At 48.4% G+C, this 19754-nt stretch overlaps 1 protein-coding gene across 1 annotated transcript in view; it reads left to right on the top strand.

Moving 5' to 3' along the window:
• nrxn3a (neurexin 3a) overlaps nt 1–19754 on the top strand; it is a 280401-nt gene that overhangs the window by 154460 nt on the left and 106187 nt on the right. The window contains exon 5 of the mRNA XM_071207179.1: nt 5339–5632. Within this exon, the coding sequence (XP_071063280.1) occupies nt 5339–5632 (294 nt within the window). The remainder of the gene's footprint in view (nt 1–5338; nt 5633–19754) is intronic.

Genomic DNA, 19754 nt, shown 5'->3' with positions numbered 1-19754 from the left:
GGGACCACAGTCACCAATAAAACTATTGGTAACACACTACACCATAATGGATCAAACCCTGCAGCGGCTGAAGGCCCCTTGCTCAAGAAGAACATGAAAGGCCCGTCTGGAGTTTCACAATGAACATCTGAATGATTCAGAGAAGGCTTGGGAGAAGATGATGAGGTCGGATGAGACCAACATGTAGATCTTTGGCATCAACTCGACACGCCGTGTTTGGAGGAAGAGAGATGCTGACGATAACTCCAGAACACCATCCCCCCCGTCAAGCATGGGAGTGGAAACATTATGCTTTGGGGGTGTTTCTCTGCTAAGGGGACAGGACCACTTCCCTGCACCGAGGAGAGGATGGCCATGCACCGTAACATCTTGGCCGATAGCCTCCTTCCCTCAGCCAGGACTCTGAAAATGGGTCATGGAGGGGTCTTCCAGCAGGACAATGACCCTGAACATATGGCCAAGGCAACACAGGAGAGGCTAACGAAGAAGCACATTCAGGAGAGGGAGGGGCCTAGCCAGTCTCCGGACCTTAATCCCATAGTCACCAACGACCTCCTCCGTGCAGCTGACTCTGGACTGCTCACCATCCTAATCCTCCTTGACCTCACAGCTGCCTTTGACACCATCTCACACGCACTGCTTATCGGGCGTTTGGCGGACATCGGGATCACTGGTACTGCACTCTCATGGTTTTCGTCCTACCTCACAGACAGGGAACAATATGTCCGTCTCAGCACCCACCGGTCAAGCTGCTCCACTGTCTCACATGGTGTTCCTCAGGGGTCAGTATTGGGTCCACTCCTGTTTATTGTCTACCTGCTCCCCCTTGGCACTATCCTCCGTCATCATGATGTCCATTTCCACTGTTACGCCGACGATACCCAGGTCTACATTTCCAGCAAACCCAACACTGCCCTCCCCCCAACCTCTCTCACCAACTGCCTCCAGGACATCAGGAGCTGGATGAGCAGGAACCTCCTAAAACTCAACGGCAGAAAAACCGAAGCCCTGCTGGTTGGCACCAAAACCACCCTCTCCAAAACCTCATCCTCCCCTGCCTCCAACCTCATCATTGATGGCCACTCCATCCCCTTCTCTGGCCATGTTAAGAGCCTTGGTGTCATCCTGGACAGCTCCCTCTCATTTGCACCTCACATAAATAACATCACCCGGACTGCCTCCGCCCATCCCTTTCTCAATCGAACACTGAAGTCCTGGTCAATGCATTTGTCACGTCCCGCATCGACTACTGTAACGCCATCCTCTCAGGCATACCCACCAAGCTCATCAATAAACTACAAATCATACAGAACTCCGCAGCCCGGATCATCACCGGCACCAAGGCCTCCGAACACATCACCCCCATCCTCATCCAACTCCACTGGCTCCCTGTTCAATCCCGTATCAACTTCAAAAACCTACTGCTCACTTACAAAGCCCTACATAACCTGCCCCCCCCCCTATCTGGCTGACCTTCTTCAGGAGTACACCCCCTCTCGCTCCCTCCGCTCCTCCTCTGCTGGTCTGCTGACCGTCCCCACCCCTCGTCACCATGGGTGCTCGGGCTTTTAGCTGCACTGCTCCCAGACTCTGGAACTCCCTCCCCCCGCACATCCGACAGTCAGACACAATCACCTTATTCAAATCCCAATTAAAAACCCACCTGTTCAAATCTGCTTACTCACTGTAGTGTAGCTTTTATTTTATTTATTTTTTATTTAGTTATTTTTATTTTTTTAAATGTACGGTGTCCTTGGGTGTCATGAAAGGCGCCTAAAAATAAAATGTATTATTATTATTATTATAGAACATCTGTGGAGGGAGCGGAAGCTTCCAGAGGCCAAGCATCAGCCTCAACACCTAAAGGGTTTGGAGAGGATCTTCAGAGAGGAGTGAACTAATTGTCTATTACATATTGTCATATTCTGGATTTTCTTTTTTATATCCTTACTCTCACTGTTACAATAAACCTACCGTTAAAAATATAGACTGGTAATTTATTTGTAAGTAGGCAAACTTACAAAATCTGCAAGGGATAAAATACATATATCCTCCTTTGTATGTATACCCGTTTCGCTATATCACATTATCAACAACATATAAACATTTAGAACATTTAAGGTTTAGAATAGGTTCATGGTTTTGGGTAAATAAGTATGTCTCTTAAGTGTTTCAGTATGTGAGGTGGTTCTGTAGTCTCACGCTGTACTAAACACCACAGAACATGTTGAGTTTTTGTTTAGCAGAGGACACTCGTGTTTTGTCCTTGGTGTGTGTTTGACCAGACCGTCATCCCCCAACTCCCACTTTGCTCCTCTCATATCATATACATTGCAGCCACGAGAGCAGGGGTGTCAAACTCAAATACACAATGGGCCAAAATAAAAAAATGGGTACTAGTCAAGGGCCGGACTGGTTCAATGTTTATTGCAAAACGTATTGAAATGAACTTATTGCACATATTAAACCTGGAACTAACAAAGCTTAAATGATTGCCTATACAAACAACATTAAACTTTAAATAATCAGTTGCATGTATTTCTTATTCTTATCTGCAGTCATTTCTTATGAGTACATTTTTCCACAGGCCAACAACAGCTTCAAGGAAACAATGTCTCTCAAAGAAAAAACCAAACATGCCCTGCTGTCTCAAGAAACAAAGTGCAGAAGGAAACATCCATTGAAACTCAGTGTGCTGCTCTGTGATGCTAGTTCAAGCCAGATACTTGGCATCTCATCTTGGGTGCAGGTTCATCAATGTTTGGGCTCAGGCTCTGAGCTGAGGAAATCCTCAGTATTGAGTGAAGGTGTGCGTGCAATATACCGGCAGGCCAGATCTAATAGTAATTTCAAATTATCCTGCGGGCCGAAATTAAATCCACTAAGGGCCTGATTTGCAGTGATGTACCTGAACGCGTTCAATGAACGATCGTTCATGAACGCGTTCATATTTTGGGCGAACGTGAACTGAACGTACTGTATTTCCGCTAGATTAACGTAATTGAGAACGCGTTCATTCTCAGCGCTGCATAACGGCGTTCAAAAGTGCGTTCATTCTCAGCACTGTATTATAACGGCGTTCAAAAGTGTGCCAGATTTCATATGCCTTTCAGCCGAAAACCCAGTTAAAACACACAGTAAACAGGCTTCAAAATAATGCGGAAAACCACCCAATCTGGCAACAGCAAGCTGCCTGTGACGCGTACGCGCCTGTCACCCCTGGCTGTCGCACTAAAATATAAATATACTAAATATATCAGACTCCTCACAACAAACAATGTGGAACCGCGGAACCGGCGAGCATTGAATGAATGAATGAATTAGTATGGACGAAGCCGAGAGCAGCTGCAGCAGCACTCGCTCAGAGTGAGACTCTACGGCGTCGGCGTATGAGCATTTAAAATAGTTTTACGTTAAAGTCAGTACTGACTCAGACGAAAAAAATCAAACGTTTGCCTGTAAACTGTGTCCGCCCGGTTTGAAAAAGCAAGTCCGTACATCGACGACGTCGACAACAAACCTTAAACGGCACATTGAGAATAAGCACACGACTAGCCTTTCACGGTATGTGCGAGTGGCGAATAAAAAAGAGAGCCAAAACAGATCCACTACCACCCAAATGCCATTAACATCGTACAGGAGACAAATAATAGCTCGCAGCAACGTATTGAAAAAATAACTATAAACTATAAATTAGTTCATTTTTGAAACCATGAACTTTAGTTCAACATTTTTAATTATGAACTATGAACTGAACTAGTTCATTTTAAAATGTGTGAACTGTGAACTGAACTAGTTCATGTAGAAAGTGAACTTTCCCAACACTGCTGATTTGGCCCCCGGGCCTTCAGTTTGACACATGTGCACTAGAGATGCATGTGGCGCCGAGGTAAGCAGTTTAGCCTCTAATAGGAAGGTTAATGGTTAGAACCTCAGGCCTGCATGTCCAAGTCTCTTTGAGCAAGACATTGAAACCTGGTGTTGGAGCTGTGTGTGGCCACGCAGTCGTGAGTGAACAGGGAGTAGAGGAGAGGGCTGAGCACGCAGCCTTGAGGGGCTCCGGTGTTGAGGATCAGGGTGGAGGATGTGATGTTTCCCACCCGCACTGCCTGGGGTCTGCCCGTCAGGAAGTTCAGGATCCAGTCACAGAGGGCGCTGTTGTGCCCGAGGTCTCTGAGCTTGATGACCAGCTTGGAGGGCACAATGGTATTGAAGGCTGAGCTGTAATCAATGAACAGCATTGTCACATATGTGTTCCTCTGGTCCAGGTGTGAGAGGGCAGTGTGGATGGTTAGAGCTATGGCGTCGTCTGTGGACCTGTTTGCTCTGTAGGCAAACTGCAGGGGGTCCAGAGAGTCAGGGATGGAGGAGGTGATGAAGGTTTTGACTAACCACTCAAAGCACTTCATGGTGATGGAGGTGAGTGCTACTGGGCGGTAGTCGTTGAGGCTGGTGATTTTTGTCTTTTTGGGGACAGGAACGATGGTGGAGTGTTTGAAGCATGTGGGGACTACAGACTGCAGCAGGGACCTGTTGAAGATGTCCGTGAACACTTCTGCCAGCTGAACTGCACACACCCTGAGAACACGGCCAGGGATGCCATCAGGTCCAGGAGCCTTGGACCCTTTTAAAGGATTTGCACACATCTGCCCTGTTTAAAACAAAAGGGCAGGGCTCCTGATCCTTCTCTGCACCCCCAGCCTGGCTGCTCTCCAATCGTGCAAACAAACTGTTCAGCTCATCTGGGAGAGATGTGCACGCAGACACTCCCACAGCACCCCCCACTGCTCCTTTGTAGTCTGTCATTGTTCTTAGTCCCGCCCACATGTTCCGGGTGTTACAGCCTTTGAAGTCAGATTCCACCTTCTCTTTGTACTGTCTCTTTGCACTGCTAATTGCTCTCCGGAGTTCATACCTAGAATACCTGAACTCCTCCAAATCTCCAGCTCTGTGTGTGATAGTGCGCGCTTTCAGTTTGCCACGCACCTCGCCGTGTATCCAGGGCTTTTGAAGACAATTCATGGGTGTTAGAATTGAAATGCTAATGGCCCTAAGATTCCTATTTGCATTACGTCGCTTATCACATCTTCAGAGTCAAATCCATAAGAATGGTCAGTTGGCAAGTATCCACCATCACACGGTATACTTCAATCTCAGTAGACAGGCTTGTAAATAAATGAGTTTGATTCAAAATTGCATTTGCATTGCGTGGAATTTTGAGATTTGGTTTGACGCGAAAAACAACGGTACTTGGTGAGGTGACGAAAGCCAATATTTTTGTTCTTGTCAATACCAAAATAGCTAAATAGTAATAATTCTTTCCTTTCACCTATGACAGGTGGTCTACAAGAACAATGACATCCGTCTCGAGTTGTCCCGCCTTGCTCGGATTGTGGACCCGAAGATGAAAATCCAGGGGGAGGTGTCCTACAAGTGTGAGAATGTTGCCACTCTTGACCCCATTTCTTTCGAGACTCCCGAGGCCTACATCAGCCTTCCGAAGTGGAACACAAAGCGGATGGGATCCATTTCTTTTGATTTCCGCACAACTGAACCCAACGGCCTTATCCTCTTCACCCATGGCAAACCTCAGGAGCGTAAAGACGCCGCCCGCAGCCAGAAGAACACAAAGGTCAGTCCATCATCTCAAAATGTCTTGCTAATTTCAACTCTTCTTAATAGAATGTCAAGCTGATGATATTTGTGAATAATATGAGGTAAAACGCCACCACACATGCTGTTTGGAAGGACTCACACACGCACACACTGTACAGTTTAGAAAGTCTGAACAAAAAAACACTTAAAACTAGATTTGTGTGTTTTTGTCATATTGGAACTTCAGTTACATATTGTTAAGGTTTGGATAATTGTGATCTGGTTTATTAGCCCTGATGCATTTCAGCCATTTTAGCTGCTGACCTGCTTTCTGACCCCTGACCCCTGAAATCCCTTCATTGCTCCTAACGTTAATTAACCATTAATCCCTGAGGAAGTGAAATCCAAAATAACAGTTTGTTTCACTCACAAGCAAGTAGATTGTCCTGTCATTTAGGTCAATTAACCAGAAGTTCCAAAGAACAGTCTTTATATTATTATATTTAATCTTGAAGTAATTAGTTGGTTAACTCTCCTGTCGTGTTCGTTTCTCCCCCCTTACTTGGGTGTTTCCGGTCAAATTCACCTGTGTGTTTGAACAGCTCTTACATTAAGACCAAACCCATTAATCATCAGCACATTTGATTTATCTCCCTTTTAAGCTGTAAACAATGTCTCAGGCGGCTGGTTTACATGAATAACTGCAGTGCGGTCGCCATTTTTGACAGGGACCACCATGGTGTAACAAAGTAAGGCAAGGCAAGGCAAGGCAAGGCAAGACAAGGCAAGTTTATTTATATAGCACCTTTCAACACAAGGCAATTCAAAGTAGACTTAACCTCGAAATTCCATAAAAGTGGAGATCAGCAGTTTTCTATGTTCAAATGCCTTCTGTGGAGGACATCATAAGGCCTTGAGGCAATCAAATGTAGCAAATCGGTAGTAGTAAATCGGCCAGATTTGTTCCAAACACAACAGGAGGGTTAAAGATATGTTACAAATAATGATTGCATCATTTATATTTAATTTGGTTTTATAAACAGTTAGGCAGGAAAAAGTCAATTTGGACAAAAGTCAATTTGGATTACAAAAAAAAGAATGTTGTCTGTGATAACCCAACCCAATTTGGTGCTGAGGTAGACCTGGATGTCATCGGCATAGCAGTGGAAGTCCAGGTTGTAGTGGCGAAGTATCTGACCAAGGAGTTAGCCTGTGGCAGAGGAGTGGTTGTTCAGGGAGATGAAGAGTGATCGGATCGAGAGGTAGGACTGGAGCCACCTGAGTGCAGTACCTTCAATACCCATGTCCTTGAGTCAGGTGAGCAGGATGTTGTGGCTCACGGTATCGAAGGCTGCACTCAGTCAAGGAGGATGAGGAGATTAAGGCAACCAAAGTCATTGAGGATTTGTGCATGCTAACAGATTACCGTTTCAATAGCATTGACCATTACTTCAAAAGCCTTCCTTTCATGTGGAACTTAACTCCTTTTTTTTAGAAAAGGGCTTTAATTGGTTGGTTTCAAGGCTGTTATTAGTCATACGTACATAGCTACAGTGTAGTTATGACGATGTAAATCTTAGGTCCTGTTAGAAATTAAAGTCAATGTTGATATGGCGTAATTTGAATTAAATACACATTTAAATCTGTTTTATTCTAAAAACCGAAGATTCACACATGACTTCCGGTTCTCCACTAGAATTTCGTCATTTCCGGTTAGCATTAGCATGTGGCGAAATGCTACGTTCAAAACTGTGAATTGAAAGTGAAAAGACATGATGTTGTACACTAACCACACTGGGATTAGCACTCATTTATTGACGCTGAAGTCATGTTTATTAGGGAATGTTTAAATAACCACAGACACCAGAATGGTGTAATTTAGAAACAGAAAAAGGCAGGAATTGCATTGGACCCGCCCCCGACGACACCGGCCAATAGGAGAAGACCTAAGATGACAACAGGAAGAGCAAGCCAAGAATCGATCTCTTCTCCTCCTGACCTCGGCTGACCAACACATGGGGAGAGAGAAATGATAAACAGAAGACATACAAAGGCAAACGAGAGGATTAATTCCAGCAGATGATCAACCTGGAACAACGGAAGCCTATAGAAAAGCTGTAGGTGAACATGAGAATGGAGAATACCTACAACAGCAAGAAGCATGGATCAAAGCCGGAACGACCCTCTTGAAAAATCACTATGCACAAAGCTGAAAAAAGAACAACAACAGTTACAAGTCTGATTCTCCATCTGAAATATGCCAGCCAAGGATTGACAAACAGCTTACATGTGGTAGAAGCAGAAATAACAGAAGAGGCTCCAGTTATCCAAACTCCAAAGCAGTATCCAAGCCTGACCGAAGTGTCTCCTCCCGACATATCAGAGAACAACCCTTTTCACCAAGCTTCAATTCAAGCCCCTAATGTGAAAGAATTGGATTATAAAGTAAGAATGCTAATCAGTCATTCTAACCAGCTGAAGGAGCAACTCAACACAAGAATGAAAGAACTCAGCAGAAGAATGGAGGCAGAACTCATCAGAGGAAAGGAAGAACTCATCAGAGGAAAGGAAGAACTCATCAGAGGAAAGGAAGAACTCAGCAGAGGAAAGGAAGAACTCATCAGAGGAAAGGCAGAACTCATCAGAGGAAAGGAAGAACTCAGCAGAGGAAAGGAAGAACTCATCAGAGGAAAGGCAGAACTCATCAGAGGAAAGGGAGAACTCATCAGAGGAAAGGAAGAACTCATCAGAGGAAAGGAAGAACTCAGCAGAAGAATGGAGGCAGAACTCATCAGAGGAAAGGAAGAACTCATCAGAGGAAAGGAAGAACTCAGCAGAAGAATGGAGGCAGCACTCAGCAGAGGAAAGGAAGAACTCATCAGAGGAAAGGAAGAACTCAGCAGAAGAATGGAGGCAGAACTCAGCAGAGGAAAGGAAGAACTCATCAGAGGAAAGGAATAATTCATCAGAGGAAAGGAAGAACTCAGCAGAGGAAAGGAAGAAGTCATCAGAGGAAAGGAAGAAGTCATCAGAGGAAAGGAAGAACTCAGCAGAGGAAAGGAAGAAGTCATCAGAGGAAAGGAAGAACTCATCAGAGGAAAGGAAGAAAGACAAAGACCAGAACATGAAGAAAGAAAAAGATGGGAAAAAGAACAAGAAGAGAAAAATGACCGAACTGGTTACTCTCCTGAAACAACACGTTCCGCAGAAGAAAGACGGAAGGCAGATGAAGCCCATCATGACATTATTGCAGAAAGACAAAGGGAAGAAGATAAATAACAACGTCTGGCAGAAAGATGACAAGAAGATGTAAGATTCCAGGACATGATGGCAGACAGACACCAGAGAGAAAGGAGAGAAAGGAGAGAACAAGAAGAACAAAGAACTCAAAGATGGGAAGACTCTCAAAGAACACGCCGAACAAACTACTCTGCTGACAAACAAAATGACAAAGGACAAGGAGATGGAGATGGAGATGGAGATGACAATGACAGGGCACATTCCATAGCCAGCACACCCTCAGGGTCAATATCTCATGAGGGAACAGTATCAAATGCTAGCAGAAGAAGACGACCCACCCCCATATACAGATCGTGATGTAAATGAGATTGTTTAAATGATATAAATGTTCAATGATGAGATTGTTCAAAGAATGTCCAAATGATGTGATACTTCAAATAATGAAATAATTTGAATGAAGAACCACAATGCTAATATGGAGTGAATCCAATTCAATTTACTATTCCAAGATGGTGTTTTTTTTTTTTATTTACTTCATACTATTCTAAAATAGTTTATTATGTTGTACTACTTTGTGCTATTCTATAATAGTTTGTTTCTTTTATACCTTGTAAAAACAAGTGTTTTAACACTGAATGTAGTATGAGAACGATTTATGTGAAAATGTTCTGATACCAAGCTAATTGCTGCTATTTCAAAGAGTGATATTGAATGTTAACACTAGAAGTTATGCACAAAGAAAAACTTTTATGTTGAAGACCAACCAAAGTATTTTTTGTATTTTTGTTGACGGTTATTGAACCATTCCGTTTTGATTGTATGTTTTTGATATGAGTTATGTACTATGCAAAGTTCAGTTGAAGAACTTCAGTATTATTTGCATACCCTAAAGCAGGGGTTCTCAAAGTGCGGCCCGCGGGCCAATGGGAAATGTTTCTGGTGGCCCGCGATAGTTAATGTGACACGCTGAAATGCATGCGTTATATTTTAAATCCTCCCTGGTTCGTATCTAGTCATTTAGGTTTGTTACGATTGGGTGAAGCAGGTAGGACTCAAATGCAGAATAACGAAAAGCGAGCTTTATTAAATAATATAAAGCTGTGGCAAAAAAGGCAGTATCCAAAATATCCAAAACCAACGAGCAGCACAAGGAACACAGACCGTGGAATAACATGGAGGGGAAACAATGAACCGACATGGAACACAGGGGAAGACTAGACTAAATACACAGAAGGGTAATCACAGAACAAGACACAGCTGGGCAGGGGAGGAGAAACACAAGGACAACAGGTGAACACAATCGGGTAATCAGGGAGGGAAACAGACAGAAAGCAGACAGGCAGGAAACTGGGGTGAACAGGAAACCCAAAGACAAGAAAAACACCAACACAGACAAAACTACAAACGTGACATAACATGACAATCGTGACAGAACCCCTCCCTCAAGTGACGGATCCCAGACGTACCAAAAAAAAAAAAAAGGTCCAGCAGGGTGGGTGGAGGGGGACCGGAGGGAGGACACATAACTAGGGCCAAGAAAGGGTGGGTGGAGGGGGTCTGGAGGACGGGTCTCGGGCAGACGGCCCGGGGGAAAGGCAGAGACCAAGGAGGGGGTCTCGGGCGGAAGGCCCGGGGGCAAGGCAGAGACCAAGGACGGGGTCTCGGGCGGAAGGCCCGGGGGCAAGGCAGAGACCAAGGAGGGGGTCTCGGGTGGACGGTCTGGGGGCAAGGCAAAGTTCAAAAAGGGGTGAAGGCCACAGTGGGCAAACTCAGGGGGCCGGGCCCGAGGACGAAGACCGCGGCACTCAGGGGGCCAGGCTCGAGGGCGAAGACCGCGGCTCTCAGGGGGCCGGGCTCGAGGGCGAAGACCAGACAGCTCCGGAGGCCGGGCAGGACCCGGTGTCGGCCAAACAGGAACCGGAGCCAGTGGGACAGGCTTCGGCAGGATCCCCCACGGAAGAGGACCAGGAGTTGGCAGGACCCCCGGCGAGACATGTGATGGTGGGGCCTCCAACGGAACAGGAGAAGGGGTTGGCAGGACCCCCGGCAGAAGAGTTGTCGGCGGGACCCCCAGAGGAACAGGACATAGGATTGGCAGGACCCCCGGCAGGAGAGCAGTCGGCGGGACCTCCCACGGCACAGGACATAGGGTTGGCAGAACCCCCGGCAGAAGAGTAGTTGGCAGGACCCCCGGCAGGAGAGTAGTTGGCGGGACCTCCAACGGGACAGGACAAGGAGCTGGCAGGACCCCCGGCAGAAGAGCAGTCGGCGGGGCCTCCAACGGCACAGGACAAAGGGTTGGCAGGACCCCCGGCAGGAGAGCAGTCGGTGGGACCTCCAACGAGATGGGACAAGGAGCTGGCAGGACCCCCGGCAGGAGAGCAGACGGCGGGACCTCCAACGGGACAGACATACGATTGGTAGGACCCCCGGCAGAGGAGTAGTCGACGGGGCCTCCAACGGGACAGGACATGGAGTTGGCAGGACCCCCAGCGGAACCTCCAACGGACCAGGACATTGGGTAGGGACTTGAGACGTGACTCGAGAGGGGAACTAGAGACGGAACTCCAGAGGGGACTAGTGGAGAGACTAGAGGAGGAACAAGAGGAGGGACTAGAGGAGGAACTAGAGGAGGGAACTCGAGAGGGGACTTGAGAGGGGAACTAGAGAGGGGACTCGAGGAGGGACTAGAGAGGGGACTAGAGGAGGGACTAGAGTAGAGACTAAAGGAGAGACCTCGAGAGGGGACTGGAGAGGGGACTCGAGAAGTGACTTGAGTAGGGACTAGAGATGGAACTCGAGAGGTGACTCGAGAGGGGACTGGAGAGGGGACTCGAGAGGGAACTGGAGATGGGACTAGAGAAGGGACTAGAGAAGGGACTCGAGAGGGAACTGGAGATGGGACTAGAGAAGGGACTAGGAAAGTGACCTGAGGAGGGACTAGGGAAGGGACTAGAGAAGGGAGTAGAGGAGGGACTATGGCAGCTGGGACCAGGACTGGGGCCGGAACCATGGCTGCTGGGGCCAGAACTGGGGCTATAACCATGGTTGCTGAGGCCGGAACCAGGGCCAGAACCATGGCCGCTGGGGCCAGAACTGGGGCCGGAAACATGGCACTGGAGCCGGAGCCGCTGGAGCACGGGCTGGAATCCTGGCCTTGCATCTTCCAGAGACCTTTTGGAGGCTCCGTAGACCTCCAAACGCCAGACGGGTTCCTGAGAAAAGGTCTGAGGTTGGAACTGGAGCCGCTGGAACCGGAACAGAGGCCTGGACCATGGCTGTGTGGGCCAGGTAATCGGGCAAGGAAACATAGCTCTGCGGGCCGGTACTGGTGCATGGATCCATGGTTGTGGAAACCGGAACTGAAGCCGGGATCATGGCTGTTGGAGCACGGGCTGGAATCCTGGCCCTTCGTCTCCTAGAGGCTTTTTGGAGACTCTGTGGACCTTCAACAGGACAGTAGTCGGATCCCAGGAAAGGGTTATAAGCTTGTGACAATTCTTCAGGGCTACTTGTAAAGGTTTGTAGCCACTCAGGCAACAAGCTCCTGAGCCAGGGCTTGCGAGCAACCTCCCGGCGTGCCTCCTTCAAAGCAGCCTCTTTACCCCGTCTAGATGAGGCGTTCTTCCAGGTGTAAAAAATGTACTCTAGAGAGTACCCAAGACATTCCGCCTGTGGGGCCAAAACATTCAAATCTGCTGAGTCCAAATGTGGTCGGTTCATTCTGTTACGATGGGCGAAGCAGGTAGGACTCAAATGCAGAATAACGAAAAGCGAGCTTTATTAAATAATATAAAGCTGTGGCAAAAAAGGCAGTATCCAAAATATCCAAAACCAACGAGCAGCACAAGGAACACAGACCGTGGAATAACATGGAGGGAAAACAATGAACCGACATGGAACACAGGGGAAGACTAAATACACAGAAGGGTAATCACAGAACAAGACACAGCTCGGCAGGGGAGGAGAAACACAAGGACAACAGGTGAACACAATCGGGTAATCAGGGAGGGAAACAGACAGAAAGCAGACAGGCAGGAAACAGGGGTGAACACTTTACACAATAAAACAGGAAACCCAAAGACAAGAAAAACACCAACACAGACAAAACTACCGAAGAGGCCACAAGCTCTTACGTTGGGTCTGGAGTTACAAATAAATTCTGATTCATCAGTAAAGTAAAGCCTACGACCATTATTCGGAGGGAAATGCTACACTGTCATTTTTGCTAGATCAAAAGTTGAAAGTTGTTTTGGATGAGTCACTAGTTGACTGGTAAGAAATTATATGATTATATTATATTATATGAGAAGCCGCTGTGGTGCATCTGATTAAAATGCCAGAGAAGATGTATACTCCAAATGATGTTTATTGTAAATAGGAGGTGAATGCCAAGATATGTACACAAAATGTATGTGTGTTTGTTTGTATGTATGTAAAAAGGCGTTTGTGTGATTGTGGTTATTTGTGTGTGCGTGTTTGCATGTTTGTGTTTGCGTGTGTGGTTAAGTATATGAACGCACACAAAAGTCCGGTTATACAATAAAACAACACGCTGTCTCTCCCAATGTCCACACTCAGGCACACTGTTATTTCCACTGACTACCCCCAGCGCGAGCATCCCCAAACTCACTCCCTGATTGGATGCACGAGAGGAGCTATGAGGGGTGCATGCACTGGAAGCATGTCCCAAAGGCGGCAAAGTGTTCACATGAACAGCCCGTGGCCCAAACCATCAGTCCTTCGCAACAAAAGTTGTTGGAAGTTTTCGTTGTGTAAGCGAGATGGAGGAGCCAGGGCCGTCGCGTAAAAAACGTTGTGTCAGTGAGGAGAAAAGGAAGTTCCAGGAGAAATGGAGCAACGCTTACTTCGTTTCTGTTAGGATTTGTCTGTGTTAGTATTTTTCGTGTCCTTTTCTATCTTTGGGTTTCCTATTTTATTTTGTAAAGTGTTCACCCCCGTTTCCTGCCTGTTTGCTTTCTGTCGGTTTCCCTCTCTGATTACCCAATTGTGTTCACCTGGTACCTATGTGTTTTCTCCTCCCTCCTCACCTGTCTCGTGTTTATGTGATTAGTTCTGGGTGTATTTAAGTTGTGTGGTTTCTGTCTCTCTTTGTCGGGTTGTCTTGTGTATTGGCTTGTCCTCGGTGAGTGTTCTGTGCTGTATTTGTCAGCATAGCCTTGAAATAAAGGAATTATTTGTATGTTAATCTGCATTTGGGTCCTACCTGCTTCACACACCGTAACATTACAACCCGACCTTAAATATGGGCCCAGCAGATCCTTTTGAGCAGGAATTATTGGATTTTACGTTTTCTTTGGCTACCTGCTCTGATCAATGGATAGGAGCGGTCAGGGTTCAGCAGCGAGATGCTGCTCTGGCAGAAGCAGTCCACCTTACACTGAGGAATCAAAGTTTGGTGAAATTCTTACCTGCCAGGCTGATTACCTCACAATTTGTTTTCCCGATCCTGACAGACCCAGGTCTCCCAACTCCTGTTTTGATACCACACGCATTGGTGTGGTCCGTCTGGCGTCAGCCCCTGCTTCTCACCCAGTGTTTGTTACTGTCCAGGAGCCATTCGCTGGTACTCGTCTGGCCTTTGGAGGTCCACGGAGCCTCCAAACGGCTCCTAAAGGAAGGGGTCGCAAGGCCAGGTTGGCAGCACGAGCCCAAAGAGCCAGGGTTCCAGAACCAGTTCAGCCCCCAGCAGCCATGGTTACGGACCCAGTTCTGGCCCCAGCAGCCATGGTTCCGTGCCCCAGTACCATCCCACATAGCCATGGTACCGTGCTCCAGTACCACCCCACACAGCCATGGATACGTGTTCCGGTTCCCTGCCATGGTTCCGGCTCCAGTGCCGGCCCCAGCTGCCACAGTCCCATCTCCAGTTCCCCCTCAAGTTCCCTCTCGAGTTCCCTCCTTTAGTCCCTCCTCTGGTCCCTCCTTTAGTCCCTCCTCTGGTCCCTCCTTTAGTCCCTCCTCGAGTCCCCTCTCTAGTTCGCCTCTCGAGTCCCCTCTCAAGTTCCCTTCTCTAGTCCCTCCTCTAGTCCCTCCTCTAGTCCCCTCTGGAGTCCCCTCTCCAGTTCCCTCCTTTAGTCCCTCCACTGGTCCCTCCTCGAGTCCCCTCTCTAGTTCGCCTCTCGAGTCCCCTCTCAAGTTCCCTTCTCTAGTCTCTCCTCTAGTCCCCTCTGGAGTCCCCTCTCCAGTTCCCTCCTTTAGTCCCTCCTCTAGTCCCTCCTCAAGTCCCCTCTCTAGTTCCCCTCTCGAGTCTCCTCTCGAGTTTCGTTCTCTAGTTCCTCCTCTGGTCCCTTCTCTAGTCCCCTCTGTAGTCCCTTCCCTAGTCCCTCCTCAGGTCACTTTCCTAGTCCCTTCTCTAGTCCCATCTAAAGTCCCTACTGAAGTGCTGTTGGAGGTCCCGCAGACTACTCTTCTGCCGGGGGTCCTGCCAACCCCAGGTCCTGTGCCGTTGGAGGTCCCGCAGACTACTCTTCTGCCGGGGGTCCTGCCAACCCCATGTCCTGTGCCGTTGGAGGTCCCGCCGACTGCTCTCCTGCCGGGGGTCCTGCCAACCCTGTGTCCTGTCCCGTTGGAGGTCCCGCCACCTACTCTCCTGCCGGGGGTCCTGCCAGCTCCTTGTCCTGTCTCGTTTGAGGTCCCGCCGACTACTCTCCTGCCGGGGGTCCTGCCAACCCTTTGTCCTGTGCCGTTGGAGGCCCCGCCGACTGCTCTCCTGCCGGGGGTCCTGCCCGCCCTTTGTCCTGTCCCGTTGGGGGTCCCGCCGTCTGCTCTCCTGCCGGGGGTCCTGCCAACCCTTTGTCCTGTCCCGTTGGGGGTCCCGCCGACTACTCTCCTGCCGGGGGTCCTGCCAACCCTTTGTCCTGTCCCGTTGGGGTTCCCGCCGTCTACTCTCCTGCCGGGGGTCCTGCCAGCTCCTTGTCCTGTCTCGTTGGAGGTCCCGCCGACTACTCTCCTGCCGGGGGTCCTGCCAACCCTTTGTCCTGTGCCGTTGGAGGCCCCACCGACTCCTCTCCTGCCGGGGGTCCTGCCAACTCTTAGTCCTGTGCCGTTGGAGGCCCCGGGCCAGCGCCTTCCTGCCCGGCCTGCGGAGCTGTCTGGTCTTCGCCCTCGAGCCCGGCCCCCTGAGTGCAGCGGTCCTCGCCCTCGGGCCTGGCCCCCTGACTCTTCCTGCCGCTGCCTTCGCCCCTCCATGGTCCCCACCTTGGACTCTGTCTTGCCCCCGGGCCCTCCGCCCAAGTCCCCCTTTTTGGACTCCGCCTTCGGCCTGCGGAGCTGTCTGGTCTTCGCCCTCGAGCCCGGCCCCCTGAGTGCAGCGGTCCTCGCCCTCGGGCCCGGCCCCCTGACTCTTCCTGCCGCTGCCTTCGCCCCTCCATGGTCCCCACCTTGGACTCTGTCTTGCCCCCGGGCCCTCCGCCCAAGTCCCCCTTTTTGGACTCCGCCTTACCCCCGGGCCGTCCGCCCGAGACCCCTTCCTGGTCCTCTGCCTTGCCCCCGGGCCGTCCGCCCGAATCCCCCTTTTTGGACTCTGCCTTGCCCCCGGGCCGTCCGCCCGAGACCCCTTCCTGGTCCTCTGCCTTGCCCCCGGGCCGTCCGCCCGAGACCCCTACCGGGTCCTCTGCCTTGCCCCTGGGCGGTCAGTTCAGTCCCGTCCTCCTGACCCCCTCCTCCCACCCTGGTGGCTTAGTGATGCGAATTATTTGTACGTTAATCTGCATTTGGGTCCTACCTGCTTCACACACCGTAACAGTTTCACCCCAGGGGTCGGATAAAGTGATATGCCTCATCTGCAAGCAGGTGAATGCAATGCTCAAGGAGTATAACATCAAACGCCATTATGATACCAATCATAAAATGTATGACAAGTTCATGGGCAAGGAGCGCAACTACACTTGAACAACTTCAAAGAGGTTTAACTGCCCAGCAGTCAGTTTTCATAAATCTTGCAAAATCCGGTGAAGCTGTAACACAGGCTAGCTATGGGATAGCTCACGAAATTGCCAGGCGGAGCAAGCCGTTCAGTGATGGAGAATTCGTGCGAGATTGCATTTTGAAAGTGGCTGACATTGTATGCCCTGAACAAAAGTCAACGTTCTGTGACACAAGTTTATCAAATGACACGGTGACACGACGAATCGAAGATCTGACCAATGATCTCAAAGAGCAATTGGGACTATGTGTGGAAGGCCTAGGCAAGGGGTCCTTTTCTATAGCACTGGATGAGAGTACAGACATTTCTGATACTGCACAACTGCTGATTTTCATTCCAACGGTCACGGAGGACTTTGAAATAGGCGAGGAACTGCTAAGCATGGAGAGTATCAAAGACAGAACAAGGGGAATCGACATTTGTGATGCCGTGTGTCGTAGTCTCGAAGCATACAATGTGGAGCTGACATCCATGGTCGGTGTCACAACAGATGGAGCGCCAGCCATGGTCGGGTGAAAGGCAGGTGCTGTCTCTTTGCTCAGCGACAAAGTGGCCAATAACGGAGGTGAGAACCTAATCAAATATCACTGCATAATTCACCAAGAAGCCCTTGCTGCTCATACGCTTGAAATGAAACATGTCATGGACATTGTTGTCAAGACAGTGAATTTCATAAAATCCAGAGGTCTGAATCACCGTCAATTCAAAACTTTTTTGGTGCAATCAGAGGCTGAATTTGGTGACGTCATATACTTCACTGCTGTCAGGTGGCTGAGCAGAGGTGCCACACTGAAGCGTTTTTTTTATTTGAGGAAAGAAATCGCTGAGTTCATGCAATCAAAAGGACAAGATCTGCCACAGTTAAGGTCACAATGGCTTTGTGACCTAGCGTTCCTTGTTGACCTGAACACCTTTCTCAGCGATCTCAATGTGAAGCTGCAGCAAGGTGCAAGGTGCTCGCAGGTGAATGTGATGTTTTACATCACCTGTGTTCAGACAAGAACCACAACCTCATGGAAAAACTCCAAGAGGAATTCCACCACCGCTTCTCGGACTTCAGTGACCACGAGAAGTCATTCAACCTATTCCAAGATCCCTTCACATGTGCACCCGAAGAAGAGCCTGCAGAAATGCAGTTCAAGCTCATCGACCTGCAGAAGAGCTCTGAGGCCAGAGCAGCATATCGAGACAAGAATCTCATCGAGTTCTACAAAGGACTTTCCCCATCTACATACCCAGCACTTCGCCAACATGCCATCAGCATGGCCTCTCTGTTCGGAAGCACATACATTTGTGAGAAAACCTTCTCCACCATGGCCATCAACAAATCCAAGCTGAGATCCAGGCTGACGGATGCCCATCGACATGCTGTCCTTCGTATAGCAACAATGGAGAGGGAACCGGACATCAAAGGAATACTTGCATACCATGCTGTGAATGGATCTGGCCCTTCCTACATCCAGGACATGGTTAAACCGTACACCCCAGCGCGTGCACTACGCTCTGCATCAGCCAAACGACTCGCTGCGAGGGGGACCCAAGTTCCCATCAGCAAAAACACGTGGGTTTGCTATCCTGGCTCCAAGATGGTGGAATGAGCTCCCCATTGACATCAGGACAGCAGAAAGCTTACACACCTTCCGGCGCAGACTGAAAACTCATCTTGAGCGATATAACTGCTAACAGAGCACTTATATACTAATAAAGGACTGGCTTATCTATAGCCAGTTGAGTAGCACTTGAAATACTTGGCTCTATGAAACCTGATGTACTTTATGATTCTGTTTTCTTCAAGGTTGTGTCTTCCTGGTCGAATGCACTTATTGTAAGTCGCTTTGGATAAAAGCGTCAGCTAAATGCAATGTAATGTAATGTAATGAATAGTAGCCAACAGAAGACAGCACCATAAATCCCATTCAAAGTAGGAACATGTATGTTGATGACAGGCAATAATAGCCGATTTGTGTTACAAATACAACAACAATAATAATAACGATGATGATGATGATGATGATGATGATGATGATGATGATGAATACTGTGTTATTGTGGTCTTTGGTAAGCTTCTATTTTAAAAGTCTCTTTCTCTCCCTCCCCCCTCTCTGTCTCTCTGTATTTGTCTTGCTGTGCAAGTTATCCTGTGGTGCTTGAGTAGCTGGAATGGGTTCTGCATCAGGGCCCTGCTGTTAAGACAGGACATCCACAGCATATCACTCACTCCAGCACAATACTCTAGTGTGTGTGTGTGTGTGTGTGTGTGTGTGTGTGTGTGTGTGTGTGTGTGTGTGTGTGTGTGTGTGTGTGTGTGTGTGTGTGTGTGTGTGTGTGTGTGTGTGTGTGTTTGCAAGGCACTTTTGAGACAAATTTATGTTTGATTAATCTTAATGTATACTGTATGTATAATTGGTTAGTACAATAAAGAAAGGATTTGTTTTGGAATTATTTTGTCCAATATTGGGTACCTAAATTGGCCCTCACTCATCAACACTTGAGAACCCCTGCCCTAAAGGGTATGTAACTCCATTAGTCTCTTTATTGTAAGCTTCTCTCCTGGGACGCGAGAACAACCAATACTTCTAACAGTCCCAGGCTCCTCAAACAGTGCAACACAATACAACTGAAAAACAGAAACAATTGTGCAAGTAAATACAAAAAGAAAAATAGTAAGATAGTGAAATAGTGCAATAAGAGTCTAGTGATTGGAATACGATATATTAGATAAATAATTTGTAAGTTGCAGCCAGATGAATGTTATTCATCTGTTTAATAGTTTTATGGCCTGTGGGATGAAACTGTCCCTGATGCTGCGGTACCGGAACAGTTTGTGGCTGGGGTGATGGGGGTCTTTTATAATCCAGAGGGCTTTCTTCCTGAGCCTCTGGGAGTAGAGGTCCTCCATGGATGGCAGCTCCGTCCTGGTGATGTGCTGTGCAGTTTCACCCCCCTCTGTAAAGCCTTACGGTTGAGGGCG

Source organism: Pseudochaenichthys georgianus, chromosome 22 (assembly GCF_902827115.2).
Source record: "Pseudochaenichthys georgianus chromosome 22, fPseGeo1.2, whole genome shotgun sequence".
NCBI classification, from domain to species: Eukaryota; Metazoa; Chordata; class Actinopteri; order Perciformes; family Channichthyidae; genus Pseudochaenichthys; species Pseudochaenichthys georgianus.
This window is presented reverse-complemented; position numbering and strand designations above follow the sequence as displayed.